We start from the raw sequence: 19,100 nt of genomic DNA, 5'->3' as shown, positions 1-19,100 counted from the left end.
GGGGAGTTCTCTGTGCCTCTTGGATTTCAGTGTCTCTTTCCTTCCCCAGATTGGGGAAGTTCTCTGCTATAATTTGTTCAAGGACTCCTTCAGCGCCTTTCCCTCTCTTCCTCTTCTGGAATTCCTAAGATACAGATATTGTTCAGTTTGATTGCTCCTGGATCAGTTTATCTCTTTTTTACTCAGCTTCCTCTTTTTCTATAATTGTGTCTTCTAATTCACCTATTCTCCTTTCTGCCTCTTAAGTCTGTGCATTAGATGCCTCCATTTTATTATACATCTCATTTATAGCATTTTTTAATTCATCACAACTATTTTTAAGCTCCATAGTCTTTGTAGCTATAGTTTCTCTGATGTTTTCTATGCCTTTTTCAAGCCCAGCAATTAATTTTATGACTATTGTTCTAAATTCTTGTTCACTTATATTGCTTGTATCTGTTTTGAGCAATTCTTTAGCTGTCATTTCTTCCTGGAATTTCTTTGGAGGGGAGTTCTTCTGTTTCGTCGTTTTGGTTAGCTTTCTATCTCTTGTTAGTTTTAAAAGCTTGTTATGCACTCTGCACCTGTGAGTACTGCTGTATTAAAGAAGGCTCATTGACTGCCCAGGGCCTGTTCGTTCAGGAAGTGTTCTTTGAAGGGTGTCTCTTGGTTTCTCTTGTTGAGACTTTGGTTATTTTATTTCCCTACTCATAGCGGTATTTGTGACTCTCCACCATATGTACTTTGGCTTGTTTCTTGAGGTAGCCCTGGAAAAGAAAACAGACAAACACAAAGGGAACAAAGGCACACAAACTCACAGACAAATCCAACAAACATGCAAACCAAAATGGAAAAAGAAAAAGAAAAAAAGGAAGAGACAAAAATAAAGAGGAAGGAGGGAAGACAAATAATAAAAATAAAAATAGATAAAAAAGAAGAAAAGAAAAAAGAAAAAAACCCAAAAGACAAATGACAGTCTAAAAGCATAAAACCAGAATTCCCAGCTACAAATAAAGAGCAGTGTGTCTGCAGTGCTGATGGAAGAGCATATGCAAAGAGAGAAATGACAGGGTGGGGAGGAAGTGAAATTGGAAGAGAAATGACCAGACAGAGACTAAGAGGCTTATTTCAGAGACAGAAAGAGGTGAAGAGAAAGAAATGAAGATAATGTTAGTCAGAGAAACTATATAGTCTGATTACTCCAGAGAGAGAGAGAGATAAAAAGGTAGCGGTGGAGGTGTAGAGTCTTCATCTAGAGGATGGGTTAAATGTGACTGTTTAAGCAACCCAGTGACTAGCATGCCTCACCCAACAGAGTGGAGGTTTTTGAATGAGACAAGGGAAAAAATATATCTGAATAGAAAGAATTGCTCTAGAATTAATTATGGGAGTGCATCCATGTTGGTCTTGCCATGGGCTCCAGAAAAAAAAAAAAAAAACCTCTCTAGCGGGGATAGGCATGGCTTAGTATAAGCAGGTCTTAGCCTCCACTGAGTACGTGGGCCGCTCCCTGAGGTTCCACCTTGTTGGTTGTGGGGAGAGAAATGGCGGCACCCCCAGTCCCTTCTCAAACCAGGCGTTGCAACTCACTCTTTTGGGTCCGATCTCCCTGTGCCGCGGGCGTAGCCAAGGTGGGCCATGCTCTATGTCCAAATCCACGCCTCATTTCCAGATCTTAACCCATGTGCCCCATTGATACCGCTGGAAATAAAACCTGCAGGCTGAGTCTGTCTGAGCAGTTTCAAGCTGGCCGCCTCCCCCCTGGGAATCCAGGGGAGCCAGAAGCACAGCAGCCAGGCTTCAGCTGCTGCTGCTTCCCCTCCAGGTAGAGCTGGTGAGCAAGGAGCAGTTTCTCCAGGGGTCGACTGGGAGGAGTGCGTCCTGCCTAGGGTCAGCTGGACAGCAGGAAACCAGATCCCTCTGTGTCCAGAGCAGAGTGACAGGGACAGTATGTTGAGCGATTTCAGCTTCTTTTTTTCACCCTAGACTCACCATGGCTCCCTGCCAAGAGGGCTCCATCCCCTCACTCCGTGTCTCCAGTCCTGGCCCGTTTTTATCTTCCCCAGTTTGCCCTCATGCTATAAGGTTTTCTCAGTGGTCTCTGTCTCCTTTTCCTCCCAAACTCCTGGATTCTCTAAGGGTTCCTATGGCTTCAGGCCTTCTCGGTTTTAGACATGTGGGCGAGTGAAATGTATGGAGCTCTCTACTTCTCTGCCATCTTGCCTTCCTGACATCTGATTTTTAAAATCACTTTTTTTTTTGAAAGATTACTGTAGCTTTAAAAAAATTTAATGTTTTATTTATTTTTGAGAGATAGAGACAGCATGAGTAGGGGAGGGTCAGACACAGAGGGAGACACAGAATCCAAAACAGGCTCTGAGCTGTCAGCACAGAGCTAGATGTGGGGCTTGAACCCACAAACCATGAGATCATAACCTGAGCCGAAGTCAGAGGCTTAACTGACTGAGCCACCCAGGCACCCCAAGATTACTGTGGCTTGATGGGTGGAAAACAGATAGGTGGAATCAAGGACAGGCAGGAAAAGGGCCAGTGGGTGGGATATTGAAAATGTGGAGAAGGCTGACACATCTTGGACCATGATGGTCTTTTGTGGCATTAGAGGTGGCAAAGAGATAACCCCAAAGTGTACCCAAGGCCATCTTAAGTACTAATATTTGAAAGGTGTAGTTAATTATGGTTGTTAGATTTAGTAATAGGCTTGTTTCTCTCTTGTCATTTATAATGACATGGAAGGGGCTAGAGAGTATTATACTAAAGTCAGTCAGAGAAAGACAAATACCACATGATTTCATTCATATGTGGAATTAAAATAACAAATAATCAGGGGCACCTGTGAGGCTCATTCAGTTAAGCTTCCGACTTTGGCTCAGATCATGATCTCACAGTTCAAGGGTTGGAGACCCATGACTGGCTCTGTGCTGACAGGTCAGAGCCCGGAGCCTGCCTGGGATTCTGTGTCTCCCTCTCTCTCTGCCCCTCCCCCGCTCATTCTCCCTCTCTCTCTCTCCTTTCAGAAATAAACACTTAAAAATTTTTAAAAATTAAACTAAAAGAAACAGATAATCAGGTAGAGAGACATAGAGAGGGAGGGTGGGGGGAGAAAGAGAGGGGGAGAGAGAGAGAGAGAGAGAGAGAGAAACCAAGAAACAGACTCTTAAGAGAACAAAATGATAGTTAACAGAGGGGACATGGGGAATGGGTTAAATAGGTGTGCACTTGTCATAATAAGCATCAGGTGTTATATGTAAGCGTTAAATTACTAAAGTGTACACCTGAAACTAATATTACACTGTATGTGAACTAACTGGAATTTAAATAATTTTTTTTTTTTTAAAGACCACAAAAATAGGCAGTTTCTGGATGGATTCCATAAGTACCAAGGAAACGTATTAAAAGTATGTATTTCTGGGTCCTGGATTAGTAGATTTGGGTGAAGTATAGGAAAAACATTATTTTAAAGTTTTCTGAGCAAGGTCAGGAAATAATTTTATATTAGTTAGTACACTCATGTACTAAATAATATATGTACTAAATAGTACATGAGTGTATGTTCTATAATGCCAGCAGTATAAATATGTCCAAAGGTTGCTCTACCTTTTTAGAGTTAACACTACAAATTCCCAGATATGCTAGCAATCTTTTCCCAAAGTTAATCTTTCAGCATAGATTACAAAACCCCTTTCATTGACTCTTATTCTGATGAAGATAGATCTATCCTCCCAAGTTCCAAGAAAACTTTTAAGTGTTAAAATAAGAATAAATTGCATCTAAAGATAAGAGCAGAGAGAGACAAATCATGAGTCTCTTAAGTACAAAGAACAAACTGAAAGTTGTTGGTGGGGTGTTGGATAGGGGATGGGCCAAATGGGTGGTAAGTTTTAGGGAGGGCACTTGGGATGAGCACTGGGTGTTGTCTGTAAATGACAAATCACTAAATTCTATTCCTGAACTCATTATTACACTATATGTTACCCTGTCAGTCTACTTCTTTGGGATTGAAGGGAAGGCTTTGACTTTGCTCTTGCATTTGAGTGAGATTAGCACCATGAAATGAATCACAGAGACTCCTTACCACCAATGCTTTTTCTCATTGTAACACCAAATGGCCTCATTCTTTTTATGCAGATGTAGAAGTGTAGCTTGGCTTTTAGAATGCTAATTTAGGGATATGGTGCTAGTTTGTATAAGGTAAAGAGCATGGGTCTCAACACCTAAAAGACTAAAGTTTTGTAAGCCCCACTTTGCAACCTTCTAGCTGGGTAATTTTGGGGGAGTCAATCTCTAATATGCTTATGTTAGGGACCTATGAAATAGAAATAATGATGCCTCTTAAAGCTCTTATGAAGATCCCAGATGATGCAGAGATTGGACTTAGCTTGGCATAAGGTAATGGCTTAGTAAATATGGCCATTTTTATTATCTAGATGTTTTATTACCTACTCCCTCTTTAGCTCTTTGGCTGCTAGTACCCCTAATCTTGGCTTAGTGGAGCTGTGTCAAGAGATTGAATACACAATCCAAAAGTACATTTATAAACATTTACTCTCTAAGCAAAATTAGTGACCCTGTACTGTTCATCTTCTGCTCTTTCTCTTCCAGCCAAGAGGTTTTTTTTTTTTTTTTTTTTGTCATATATAGCCATTTCCACCACAGTGGCTATTATACTTCCTCTGTATTAGAATTTTGTAGGCCAATTTTTTTTTTAATTTTTAAAAAATTTATTTTAGAGAGAGAGAGAGAGAGACAGAGCATGAATGGTGGAAGGGCAGAGAGTAAGAGGCAGAAACACAATCCAAAGCAGGCTCCAGGTTCTGAGCTGTCAGCACAGAGCCCAGCTTGGGGCTCGAACTCAGCAGCTGTAAGATCATGACCTGAGAGGAAGTCAGACACTTAACTGACTGAGCCACCCAGGTGCCCCATAAGTCAGTTATTTCTGCCTCCTGGAGATGTTTCTCTCTTGTCTCCACAGTTAGATCTCGCAAGAAAGATATGTGAGTGTAGCTTCCAAGAGCTTATGAGAACTAACATCCTCTTCCTTTGTCCCTTTGTGCCCTGGAATTTTTCTTTTACTTCTAGGTTAGCCACTGGAGAAGCCCCTCTTTAGATTCACAAACTAAGGGACACCTGGGTGGGTCATTCAGTTAAGCATCTACCTCTTGATTTTGGCTCATGAGTTTGAGCCCCTCCTTGGGCTCTGCACTGACAGTGCAGAGCTTGCTTGAGATTTTCTTTCTCTTCCTCTCTCTGGTCCTCCCCCACTTGTGCTCTTTCTCTCTCAAAAGAAATCACTTCAAAAAATGGAAAGATTCGCAAACTGCAGCTCTACTAGAATCTTTGTGCATGTTTGTATTATTCAGGCTTTTCATGGTTCTCTCAACTCTGAAGACAAACAGATATTTTGTTTATTTCAGATTTAGGGATATGGGCCTTCTCTACATCTGCCATGTGAAGAGAGAACACTAGCGAATGTGAGGTTTATCTTCCTCTTTCTCTCCGTCACAGCTTTGAGTAAAAGATTAAAATCTTCTTTGCAAGCTGATCTCATTCTCCCCTTATTTTTTGATGCTTCTTTCTAAAACCTGAGCTACATTTCTGTTTGGATAGTACTTCCTACTGCTGCCTGGTTTTTCACAGTCTCTGAATGAGTGTGATCCTTCAAGCCAACCATTCCAAATTGGAGCTCTTTCACATTCCTGTATTAATAAAAGACAGGAAAGAACCATACGATCCTCTCAATAGGTGCAGATAAAGCATTTGACAAAATACAGCATCCATTTTTGATAAAAACCCTCAACAAAGTAGAGATAGATGGAATATACCTCAACATCATAAAAACCATATATGAAAGACCCACAGCTAATATCATCCTCAATGGGGAAAAGCTGAGGTCTTTTCCCCTATGGTCAGGAGCATGACAGGGATGTCCACTCTCACCACAGTTGTTCAACATTGTACTGGAAGTCCTACCCTCAGCAGTCAGACAACAAAAAGAAATAAAAGGCATCCAAATTGGCAAGGAAGAAGTTGAACTTCCACTCTTTGCAGGTGACATGATACTCTATGTGGAAAACCCGAAAGACTCCACCAAAAAAATTGCTCGACTGATAACATGAATTCAGCAAAGTCACAGGATGTAAAATAAACATACAGAAATCTGTGGCATTTCTATACACCAAGAATGAAGCAGCAGAAAGAGTAATCAAGGAATTGACCCCATTTATAATTGCACCAAAACCATAAGATATTTAGGAATAAATCTAACCAAAGAGGTAAAGGACCTGCACTCTAGAAACCATACTATGTAGTTTAAACAAAGGGAGGTAGGACAGTTGGATATTTATATGCAAACAAGTGAATATTCATCTTACTTAGCACTATTCACAAAAATTAACTCCTAGATCACCATAGACCTAAAGGTTAGAACTAAGACCACCAGAAAGAAAATAAAAAGACAAAGCATAGAATGGAAGAAAATATTTATGAAACAAATATCTGATAAAGGACTTGTATCCGGAGTATATAAAGAGCTTTTAAACTTAGTGACACAACAACCCAGTTCTTAAAATGTGTAAAAAATGAAACTTACATTACTCAGCAATTCTGCCTCTAGATATTTATCTAAGAGAAATAATGATATACATCCATACAAAGTATTGTATGTGAGTGATCACAGCATGATTATTCATCAAAGCCCTATCTGGAGACAATTCAAATATTTATCATCTGGTGAATAGATCAGCAAAAAGTAGTAGAATTCTGCTCAGCAATAAAATGAGCCAGTGACTGATACATGTAGCAAGGGTGAATTTCCAAAACATTATCCTAGTTAAAGAAACTAGAAACCAAAGACTGCTTATGGTATAATTATTTATATGGAATTTCAAGAAAAAGCAAAACTACAGAGATAGAAAACAAGACCAATGGTTGCTTAAGGGTGAGAACAGTGATTGACTGTGTGTGGGCAAAAGGGGGTACAATGGAGGCACTTTAAAACTGGGTTGTGGTGGGGCATCTGGATGGCCAGTCAGTTAAGCGTCCCACTCTTGGTTTTAGCTCAGGTTATGATCTTGCAGTTTTGTGAACTTAAGCCCCACTTGAGGCTCTGTGCTGGCAGCAGAAGCCTGCTTGGATTCTCTCTCCACCCCCCTTCTCTGTGCCCCTCCCCCACATGCACCATCTCTCTTTCAAAATAAATGAAGTTTGTTTGTTTTTTTTTAACTGCATTGTGATGGTTGCACAACTGTATAAGCTTACTAAGACTCAGTGAACTATATCATAAAATGAGTGAATTTTATGGTATATAAACTATACTCCAATAAAGCTATTTAAATAAGTCTCCAAAGCACTTGGGTTATGAGATAGCTACCAGTTTTTACTTCCTCTCTCCCCAAGAAAATGACATAGTCCCTTGTCCCTTCAGTAGTATTTCTCAAGCTTTAAGGTACATGAGAATCACCTGGCAGGGGTTGGGGGAAGGGGGGGCATGTACCTGGCTCAGTTGGTAAAGCATGAGACTCTTCATCTTGAGATTGTGATTTTGAGCTCTACATTGGGTTTAGAGATTATTTAAATAAATAGTAAAAAACAAAAAACAAAGAACAATCACCAGGAGATTTTATTAAAATGTAGATTAGGATTCAGTAGGTCTGTGGTGGGGTCTGAGATTTTGCATTTTAACAAGCTCCAAGTTGATGCCAGTGCTCTTTGTCACGTTTTGGATGAAAGGCCTTCGAACTTGTTCATAACTCAGGCTGCACGTTAGACTCTCTTGTGGGGAGCTTTTAGAATAAAATTGATGCAGATCTCCACCAGAAATTAAATCAGGAAGCTCTTCAGGTGATTCTCATGTGCATTCAGGCTGAGAATCTTAACAAAATGGGATTCTTTTTACAATAATGGATCAATAATAAACTTCTACCAGTGTCTCCCTCACTCTCATCCCACAGTTTAGCCCAAAAGTTAGAGCCCTTGAATTATCAGAGTCTCTTGGAATAAGTTGGAGGGTAAGCCATCAGGCTTTGACTACACTTTTTTTTTTTTTTAATTATTTTATTACATGTCAACCCCTCGGTCCTGGAGAACTAGAATACAGAAGAAAGGGGAGCCTGGGATGATTATGATTCTAACAGCTAAAATGTACTGAGCACTTACAATGGACCATGCCCTGTTCAAATATTTTATATGCATTATCTACCCTCATATTTTACCCTGTGAGCTAGGTACTGTTATTTTCTCTGTGTTATAGAAGGAACAAAGTATAGAGACATGAAATGACTTGCTTAAAATCACACAGCTAATAAGTGGTCCACCTGGGATTTGAAAAGACGTAGTCAGACTACTAGGTCCCAGGGAAGCTGCTACGCACCAGTACCTGCTGCTTGCAGTCTCCACTTGTTTCTGCTGCCAGATATTTAACCCCAGATTTCTAATATATCGTCTATCCTTGGGAATGGAGCCAGACCCCACCAGAATCTTCAAGGCCCTTTTATTAGTCTCCTAAAATACAAGCAAGCACACTAACAGTGTATCTGTACCCCAAGGACTTACTCTGGTCTCGCTTGACTTACAGGACTCTGTTGATGCTGAAGGCTCCTCTGAGCTCTCTTGTTCTGATTGCTTGAGCTCAACAAGGAAGACCCGCAAACCAAAATTTTAATACCCTTTTTTTCTTCTCTCTGCAAGATTTAACATCTTGGACCTGAACTTTTTTGTGCCCTTAATCCTTATCTGAGTTCCTCTTCCCTCCTTGAAGATGGAGGCAACAAAGGCTAGATGTTAGATTGAGATTGGGCAGGGTATTTAGCCACCTGACCATATGTATTTAACCTCTGTTAACCCCTACTCTCTTTTAAAAAATAGACATTGGTTCCATTGTGGCTTCAGGCAATTTTAGTGCTTGAAATATTCTTTGTTAACATAATGTTTTTTAGAAAGCGGAGTGTCAGGAAGGCCCATTTTTAATTTATCAATGGCACCCTTAGTCTTAATATGCTGAAGCATACTTTACTTTTGAGGGCAGAATTAATCTTTTATCAGATGTACCATGGATGCTGTTGGTTTCATTATTTTAGGAAAATGTTCTTGTGATTGTTTTAGAATTAATGCTGCCCACATACCTTTATTTTCCAATATCTATTCAGAATAGATAAGGAAGATACAAAGAGTCACCCATATTAAAGCTAATGCAAAAGAGATTTATCATTGCTGTTTGAAATACTAACAAAGGTGTTTAACTTGTTGATTTCATCTTGACTGTGAGGAAAATGAATCTGAAATTAAGCCTATGGTAGAGAATATTTGGACCTTCTTTTATAAACTACCACTGTGTGGAACAGTGAAGAACATTTTCACACAATTACCAGAGGATAATTTAACATATTGAAATTTTCTGGAAGTAGGGGGAGACAAAAAAGGAATTTCACTCTGCCCTTTGTTTAAAGCAGGGCCAGGTGGAAATGTCAAAAGCTGTCAAGGTAACTTCTTGGCACCACTTGGGCCTCAAGGTTTTACATGCCTAGGAGTCACTCAGGGGCTTATTAAAAGTATGGATTCTTGGGCTTCACCCCTTTTGGCTCTGAATATTTAATGGACTCCTCAGGGAATTCTAATATGTATTACATTAGTCAGGGTTCTCTTGAGAAACAGAATCCATATGAGTGTGTGTGTGTTTCTATAAAGAGATTATTGTAAGGAATTGGCTCACACATTTATGGAAGCCAAGAACTTCCAAAACCTGAGGTCGCAATGTGGAGACACAGGAAAGCTGATGATATAGTTGTAATCTGAGTCCAAAGTCACAAGAACCAGTAGAGCCAACAGTATAAGTTCTAGTCCAAGTTGAATCTGAAGGTAGGAGACTGATGTCTCAGCTTGAAGATAATCAGGTAGAGAGAGAAAGAGTGAGAGCGAGAACAAAAGAGCAAGAGCAAGGGAGAGTAAGTCTCCCTTACTCAGCTTTGAGTTCCATTCAGAACTCCAGTGGGTTAGAAGAGGCCCACTCTCATGGGGGAGGACAATCTGCTTCACTCAGTCCACCATTTCAAATATTAATCTCATCAGAAATATCCTCACAGACATACCCAGAACACTGTTGAACCAAATATTTTGGCACCCCATGGTGTAGTCAAGTTGACACATAAAATTAACCATCACACAACCCAAATTTAAAGAATTTGAAGCAGTGAGGGGCAAAGTCGGATTCCTTAGAAGAAATACGTGAAGGTAGAAATCTTATAAAGAGACCACTGTTGCATTTTATGAACCAATTATTTAATATCCATTATAAAAAATGTTCAGACTAGGCAAATCCATGGAGATGGAAAGTTGCCAGGAGTTGAGGGCAAGGGGTAGAATGGGGAGTGACTGCTAATGGACATGGGGTTTCTTTTGGTGGTGATAAGCATGTTCTAGAGTTAGACGGTTACATAATTGTGAATATGCCAAAAACTCCTGAACTGTACCCTTTGAAAGTATGACTTTTAAAGTATGTGGATTATATGTCAATAGAAAATATATATTTTGAGAGAGATTGTTGGGAAGAAGTGGTGGTGGAGACTGTCAAAATCTTGGATGCCTGGCTGTCTCAGTCAGATGAGCATGTGCCTCTTGATCTTGGGGTTGTGAGTTTGGGCCCCATATTGGGTGTAGAGATTGCTTAATAAAAAGATAAAGTTAAAAAAACCCACAGGCGATATTGTTGCATGTTTGTACACAGATTCAAATGAGCCAATGGAAGGGGAAATATTAATGATGCAAGTTAGAGCAGAGAGAATTTTCAGGAGCCAAATCCTTAAACTTGCTGGAATGCCATCTTGAATAACTTTCTTCATGTCCCTTCCCTAGGTAACAGATCAGTCAGTGAAAGCATTTGCTGAGCATTGTCCTGAACTTCAGTACGTTGGCTTCATGGGTTGTTCGGTTACTTCTAAAGGAGTTATTCACCTAACCAAGGTAGGTACTGTGGCTGCGCCTCCTTATCCTTTCTATCATTCATATCAGTGACAAAGCATTGGTAAGTGTACTTGAGTGAGGAATAGTCAGACCATTACAGAAGTGTACTAGTAGTATTGGGGCACATGGGTGACTCGTGCGGTTAAACATCCAACTTCAGCTCAAGTCATAATCTTGCAGTTTGTGAGTTCAAGCCCCGTGTCAGGCTCTGTTGACAGCTGAGAGCCTGGAGCCTGCTTCAGATTCTGTGTGTCTCTCTGCCCCTCCTCTGCTCACACTCTGAGTGTTTCTCTCTCTCTCTTAAAAAGAAATAAACATTAAAAAAAGAAGTGTACTAGGTAAAAATCAGTTTGAAGCTACAATACAAAATGCATCCTTTCTTAAATGGGATATTCATTTAAACAAGAAAGCTTACTTTTTTGAGGCGCCTGGGTGGCTCAGTCGGTTAAGAGTCCAACTTCAGCTCAGGTCACGATCTCGCGGGTTCATGGATTCCAGCCCCGCGTTGGGCTCTGTGCTGACAGCTAGCTCAGAGCCTGGAGCCTGCTTCAGATTCTGTATCTCCCTCTCTCTCTGACCCTCCCCTGCTCATGCTGTCTCTCTCTCTCTCAGAAATAAATAAAACATTAAAAAAAAAAAGAAAGCTTACTTTTTTTGCTTTTTCACTGCTAATGACTATGAAATAAATACATGCATTAAAAAAACTGATCTATATAACAATTACTTAAATGTTAATTTATTGTCTTTGGCTTTTAAGAAGTACATATGGTTCATGCATATGATTAAGCTGAAAATGTAGGTGAAAAGAGGTGAATCTATGTTAAAAATTAACCTTCTAGTTCAGAGGGTTCACTTTTATATCAAATATATAAAGTCTCATATTTTGGCAATGATGAAAATGCCAGTTCCTTTGTAATCTCTCACTTATGTGTCATCTTTACTCCAGAGCTTTAAAATAATTAGGAGCTAATTCTTACATGTGTGTAATGGATAATGGATGACTGTAAAATTTACTTGTGTGTTATCTGAAATTTATCACTGGATAGATTTTAACTGTATCATATTGTACTTAGAAGAATGGGTATAAGTCCTTGCCTTTCCCACCTAGTAGGTGAATAACCTTTTCATTCACCTCTCCTTTATTTCACTACACTTAGGAAACTTGTGTGTTAGCAGCACAATGTTGAAATAAAATGGGTGAAATCCCAGGTCTCGTAGGGCTTAGTCTCTTCAGATCTCTTTAAGCTTACAGTTTAGTGGGAAATAATCTTTTTCTTTTCTTTCTAGGAAGAGAGCAAATGATAATGAGTTACAAAGGACTCTGGCAATAAGGCACAGGGGATAGATGCGTGGGCTCTGTTGTTAGCTCGAGTTTGAATCTTGGCTCTGGTACTTATTAACTGAATAGACAAATAATTTTTCAGTGTATTAATTGAAATAATATATGCAAGGTGTTTGCCTCAGTATTGAGATTGCAGTAAATGCTAAGTTAATATTACTCCTAAAATGAAAATGGATTTTGTTATGCCTAAGTTGCTTGAAAATCAGAGCAAACTTTGAGAAAAGAGTATCAAATCGCTGTTTGGTCTGGTGAGTCTGAAACAGATCCTATGGTTGTCCTGTGTCTTAAGTGACTGATAACTGACCAGCTTTGATTGTATTTTGAGGATCAGTGCCTAAAGCCAGTGGAGAGGAAAAACACATCATTCTCAATTATTGTTCTATCAGAATATCTTAGTGTAACCAAGACCATATGTAACCATAATTTTTGTTCATTTCCTATAACCTTGGCCTAAACATCTTGGTGGACGAATGTTTTTCTAGTCACATCTAATGTTGTTTATAGTGTAGAGTAGAAATGCCTTTGGATGAACAGATTGTGCACAACAAGTGTTATAATGACCATATGTGGGATTTTTATGATCACTCGAAATTGTACTCATTAAAGACAAAACAAGACTTATTAGATCAGTAAGTGCTTCCCTGAGCATTTTGAGATGGCCAAAAATTATGGTACACTGGTACTTAAAAGATCAGAATTACTCTCGGTGACAAAATAGCAGCTATAGCAAATAGCAAATGTCTGTGTTGGAAGGCTGAATTTGCTGAGAATGTTCTTCTGAAGATTATAGGCCAAATTGGTGGTTTGGACTGTCAGTAGTTCAAATCTACTGGATTAATATCCAAGCCAGTCCACACACTTTTGAGGATCATCTTTGTTACTCAACAAAGTCTACTCTGATGAGAAGACTGGTTGGTGGTATAATATTGCTTACTTTCTTGGATTCAAGTAAAGGCAGCATAGCATTATAAGCATGTATAGCTTCTCTAAGGTATTTTAATTGTTTTTGTCTCTTGAAAACTAAGAGTAGAGCTTGGGTTTTAAGAAAATAAAAGCTTTGGGGTTAAAATATTTGCATTCTGACAGTTTTAATACTCAGACATTACGCAAAATGTAATTTACATTCACAAAATATTTATAAATATATAAATGAGGAAGTTGTATTACCCTTATTATTGTTGTGGTGTATAGTTTTTCAGTTAATGATTAGAGAGATGTGACATACAGAGTGTTGAGAGCTATTGGTCTAAATGTGTTTATATGGTTTAGAAATTGCTTTCCAGTATATTACTTTTGTAAGTCTCTGGCTCTCAGTTTGCTAAAAGAGGCAAATGGCATAAAATCTTCATGCTTTAGTTTCCTGTCTGTGAAAAGATGTGTCTAAATTAGATGATCTATCTCTAGCGTTTTTTTGTACCTAGAAGAATCTATGCATTTAAAAGTCATTGACCTTTGGAGCACATGGGTGGCTTAGTCAGCTAAGTGTCCTACTTGATTTTGGTCAGGCCATGATCTCATGGTTCTTGACTGAGCCCTATATTGGGCACTGTGCTGGCAGTGCAGAGTCTGCTTGGGATTCTCTTTTTCTCTGCTTCCCCATCTCCTGGGTGCATGCTTGTTGTCTCTCTCCCCCACCTCCTTTCCTTTCCTTTCCTTTAGAAAGGAAAATTGAGAATTTGTTACCCCAGGAGTAAGAAGACAGAAGATTCAGAATAGGTGGAAGAATATTGATATCCTATTACTATGGTTCATTGGGCTCAATTTTACTTTGATGCTCTCACGCTTGACTAGATTGTTACTCATTTTGCAATATTTATTGATGAAACACCCTTTGTCTTCAGATAAATTCTAATATCAAACCATCTTAGAGTAGGAGGTCTTCCTTCTAGGCTCCTATGACTGTAAATTAGAGTCCAAAAATAGCTAAGACTGAATGCAGCCAAGTTGAGAAGATAAAGTCAGGGTCACTAGGCTGTTTTTGGAGACATTGAGACCCATATTTAGGAAGCAATACTAAGAAACTTTGAGGTCTCCATTTTTTTTTTTTTTTAATGTTTTATTTATTTCTAGGAGAGAGATAGAGACAGCATGAGCAGGGGAGGGTCAGAGAGAGAGGGAGTCACAGACTGAAACAGGCTCCAGGCTCTGAGCTGGCAGTCAGCACAGAGCCCGACGCGGGGCTCGAACCCATGAACCGCGAGATCATGACCCAAGCGAAAGTCGGACGCTTAACCGACTAAGCCACCCAGGCGCCCCTTGAGGTCTCCATTTAACAGTTGAGAATGTTAGTGACTTGTTGTATATGACAGAGTTGGGTCTTCTCCGACACAGGTGTGCTTCTTCCTTCACTGCAGGGTGCCTGTTTATAAATATAAAATATTTCTATCCTGTTCTCCCTTCTACTTTTTAAAAACAGATTTAGCAAATGCAAATATGTGTTTAACCCCTAGTATCTAGATGGTTGTGCCTAAATATCATTTGCCACTGAATGAACTAGTTAGTAGAAACATGTCAAAAGGACCCAAAGTGAACATGAGATGATTCCCACTGTCCTACATTGCCAGACTTTGAGCATCAAAAAGGAAAGTGGCTGCAACGGGTTAAAGCAAACCAAATGTACAAAAATCTTGAATTCATAATGCTATATAAAAAACAAAATAAAATGATTTCTTTTTCTAGCTAAGATGGGGTAATTGGAACTGGATTTACTCTTTTCCCTGAAAATATCCCCCCAAACCAGGCAAAATATATGAAACAGTAGTCTTCAAGACACTGACTATCAGACAATAAGGATGGTGATCCCTGAGATATGAGAAGCACAAGGGGCCTTGGGGGCTCTGGTTCCAGACAGACTCCAGGGAAACCAGACCTGGAAGCGTAGTCCTACGATTGCCTCCATCTAATGCATTGAAAGAATTTGCAGCTCATAGCATGGGGAAGGGTAACCCAGGCAACATTCAGCAGACACTCTGAGTTAAGACAGGGAGACCAAGGCAGCCAGAGTTCAGAAGACCGACTACTAGAATGTAGAGAACTCCATAGAGAACTCATAGGGAATCCTAGAGGTCTGTAGATGATCTCCTTTGCACATCCAATCCTAAATAACCCATCAGTACAGAAGAAATCAAAAGAGAAATCAGCAAGTATTTTTAACTGAATGAGAATGAAAACACAACACTGATGATTTAGTGTGCTCCTGCTAAATTACCCTTTAGGTAAAATTAATAGCAATAAACACCTAAAAAAGAAAAAAAAAGGAAGATCTAGTGACCTTCTACCTTATGAACTTTTACCTTATGAAACTGAAAGAAGAAGAGCAAATTAAACTCCGTAAGCAGAGGAAAGGAAATAGTAAAGAGCAAAGTGGAAGTCAATGAATTGGAAAACAAAAATAAAAGAAAAATTCTTGAAACCAAAAGCTGGTTCTCTGTTAAAATAGATAAAATTCATAAATCTCTACTTAAACTGATTAAGGAGAGAGAGACAAAGACAATACATAACTTGCCAATATTATGTCATAAATACAGATTCTACAGATATTAAAAGGAAACAAGGGAATATTATACATCTTTATGCTTATCAATTTACTAAATTAATGAAATGAAAACTTCATTTGAAAGACACAGATTACCAAAGGTCATTCAAGAAGAGCATAACCTGAATATCTCTGTATCTGTTAAAGATATTGCATTTGTACTTAAAAACCTTCCATCCAATAATATTCCAGGTCCAAATTGCTTTCCTGGTGAATTCTACCAAATATTTGTTATATTTAAAAACTTTGGGGCATCTGGCTGGCTCACTTGGTAGAGCATGCAGCTGTTGATCTCAGGGTTGTGACTTCAGCCTCATGTTGGGTGTAGACCCTACTTAAACAAACAAACAAACAAACAAACACACTAAGTAACCAACTAAAGAAAAACTTTATCAGTAAGAGATACACATGCGTATTTACTAGTGAAATGACACAGTGTTTAGGCATTTTGGTTTAAAGTATTTCAAAGGAGATAAAAAGAAGAAAATGTGGATTGGCCAATAAAGGAGACAAAAATGGGAAACTCTAGATAATTGAGCTGGGTTGTAGGACTTGAGGGTTTATTACCTTATCCTCATTAGTGTTATTTGAATTTGAAAATTTCCATAATAATAAAAAAGCTTTCAACGGGTCAAAAAGTTTAAAATGTTGATACTAATGTCACATGATAAAATCACACCATTCAATATCATATTTTTTAAGAATGCATACTAACATGGGAAATGTTCCAGATAATAATAATGAATATTAGCATTTAATATTAATTTAAAATTCAGTTGAACAGATAGATTTATGGAGTCCGAAATGTCAGAGTGGCAAATTATTTTTACCTATAGTTGGAGTACAAACTTCAGAAATGCTGTGGGTTCATGAATTAGTGCCTTATATCCATTGTGACTTTACATCAGATCAGCTAAATTGATTTTTTTATCTTTTATTAGATCTTATTTTAAATGACTACTAAGGGGGGGGCTCCTGTGTGGCTCAATAGGTTCAGTGTTGACTCTTGGTTTTGGCTCAGGCCATGATCTCACAGTTCATGAGTTTGAGCCCCACGTTGGGGCTCCATGCTGACAGCACGGAGCCTACTTGGGATTCTCTCTCCCTCTCTCTCTGCCTCTCCTCTGCTCGAGTGCATGTGTGTATGCACACTCTCTTTCAAAAAAATAAGTAAACCTAAAAAAAATTAATATATAAACTACTACTATAGAATGTCGGGAAGAATTTTTGACAAAAATTTCACTTTTATTATATGCAATGTAAAAAATTCGTATGTGTCATAACTTAGAGATAGATGTATTTTTTAGATTGTTGATATATTTTGAAGTTATGTGTATTAATATTATTTTAAAATATGAATACATTATAATAACATTATTAAATATTATAAAGCTGTGAGTGTTAATTAGTTAATAATACTAATTCTGATGCTACATTAGGTCTTATTGTTGCTTTAGTTACTGAGTTTATAAACATGACTTGAATTCTTGGGATATGTCAGGTATGGATTTGGTTGAAGTTTTTAATGTTTGTTTCTATTTTTAAACAGAACTTTTTTGGGCAAGGTAACAGACAACTAAACAAAATGCCAAAACTTCTGATATTTTTTTGGACAATAATCACATTTAAAGAACTTTAAAAAAACACATATTTTAAAAGTGCTTATGGTTGAAAGTATGAAATGTTTTCTAAAGGAAAACAAAATTGATTTTTTTCAGTCAATTTAACATAAGTAACTGAAAGAATGTTCATTCATGCAACTAACTCAATTTTTGTCTTCCTTTTCTTGTGTATCCAGAGACTAGAAATGAAAGATGAACTTTCTTGCCTTTTAAATTTCCAAAAACCTGATCAGTTTAGAGTGCTTTATTCTAAAGTTAGAATAAAATGTTTTGTTGCCCAAAGGGTGATGTTGCTCTGTTAAGTCATAGATTATCATTTCATTTGTTTCAAAGTAATTATAGTAGTTGAGTATTATTGTGAGATATGGAAAAATATGTGTTCTTAAATTCATTCAGCTAAAATATTTTTAGTGAGTTTGAGTCGGAGAGTATTACTAAGGGGTGTTTGTTAGATGACCCTGCTTTCGGTTCTATTTAGCCTTTCAGGGGTTAAGAGTTGAGCCCCAAACCAGAGTGTTGAAAATATAGGCGATGATTATCTAGATCTAGTGTGATCCATTAATTGAATTTTTTTAGAAGTTTGCAGTGGACAGCAAACCACTTATTGGTGCCATCAAAGCTGATGGTATGATGACTGGTTGTATGACCTGGGGCAAATCACCTAATTTCTTTGCCTCAATTTCCTCGCCTCAATTTCCTCATGTCTAAAATAAGGATAATAATAGCATCTACCTACCACTAGGGTTGTAGAGGAGGAGTGCTTGGGCTGTAACTAAAGTAGTCAAAAAAATAAATAATGAGAAAAATATTCATGCTTGTGTACAAAAGTTCCCTGTAACTCTTTAGTCCTAAGCCACCCCTATTCTTTCATTAAAATAAAAATGTAAAATAAATTTTCATGAAAATAAATATTATTTAAAATCTTTACGATACTGAATCTTAAGATTAATAACCATATGTCTGCTCTTCATTGTTTCGTTTTGTTTTGTCTTCCTTTCCTTGCCAAAGCCCTGATGGGTAAGTTCATGCACTAAACAACTAAAATAGTATTTTTAATAAAATCATTAAAAAAATTCCTATGATAGCAGTACACTGAATAGGGGGAATATACTGTTGTATATTATTATTACTGCACAAATTAGTGACTTTGATTTTTACTTTTCTAAATTAGTATAGGCAGTATCTACATAAGCTGTAGTAATTTATCACATTTAGTTTTTTTATTCTGTTAAATCAGTAATACCTGTCCAATGAGGCAACTCTTTTTATATTTTATAACTCTGTTGCTCATATTCTAGTTGTAATATGTATTTGTTTGTGCTACATTTTCATTTCAACCACTACAGTGACAGGATGTATCAATGTGACACGAGTAAAATAAATGCATTCATCTTTCAAATGACTTGGTTTGTATAAAGTCCTAACAAGTAAAATAAACAGATGAGTTTCTTTGTTATATCTATCCTTTGATAAAATGGTTGCTTCAGGCTTTAATATAAATATATAATATAAAATGAAGAAAGTTGCCAATCTTTTTTGAAAGGGCCTTTCTTGGATCTTGGCTTTTATATTTTAAATATTATTTTACTTTGCTTATATTATCCTCATTTTACCGCTTGACTTTTTATCATACACTTTTTATTCATAAATT

At 37.9% G+C, this 19,100-nt stretch overlaps 1 protein-coding gene across 1 annotated transcript in view; it reads left to right on the top strand.

The window, feature by feature from the left end:
• The window catches only part of FBXL17 (F-box and leucine rich repeat protein 17), a gene marked incomplete at its 5' end in the record, with an annotated part of 495,107 nt that overhangs the window by 142,064 nt on the left and 333,943 nt on the right, over positions 1-19,100 (top strand). Inside the window, one exon of the mRNA XM_077757341.1 lies at positions 10,843-10,950. Within this exon, the coding sequence (XP_077613467.1) occupies positions 10,843-10,950 (108 nt within the window). The remainder of the gene's footprint in view (positions 1-10,842; positions 10,951-19,100) is intronic.

The sequence above is a fragment of the Crocuta crocuta genome, unplaced genomic scaffold, assembly GCF_008692635.1.
Source record: "Crocuta crocuta isolate KB4526 unplaced genomic scaffold, BGI_CrCroc_1.0 scaffold131, whole genome shotgun sequence".
NCBI classification, from domain to species: domain Eukaryota; kingdom Metazoa; phylum Chordata; class Mammalia; order Carnivora; family Hyaenidae; genus Crocuta; species Crocuta crocuta.
This window is presented reverse-complemented; position numbering and strand designations above follow the sequence as displayed.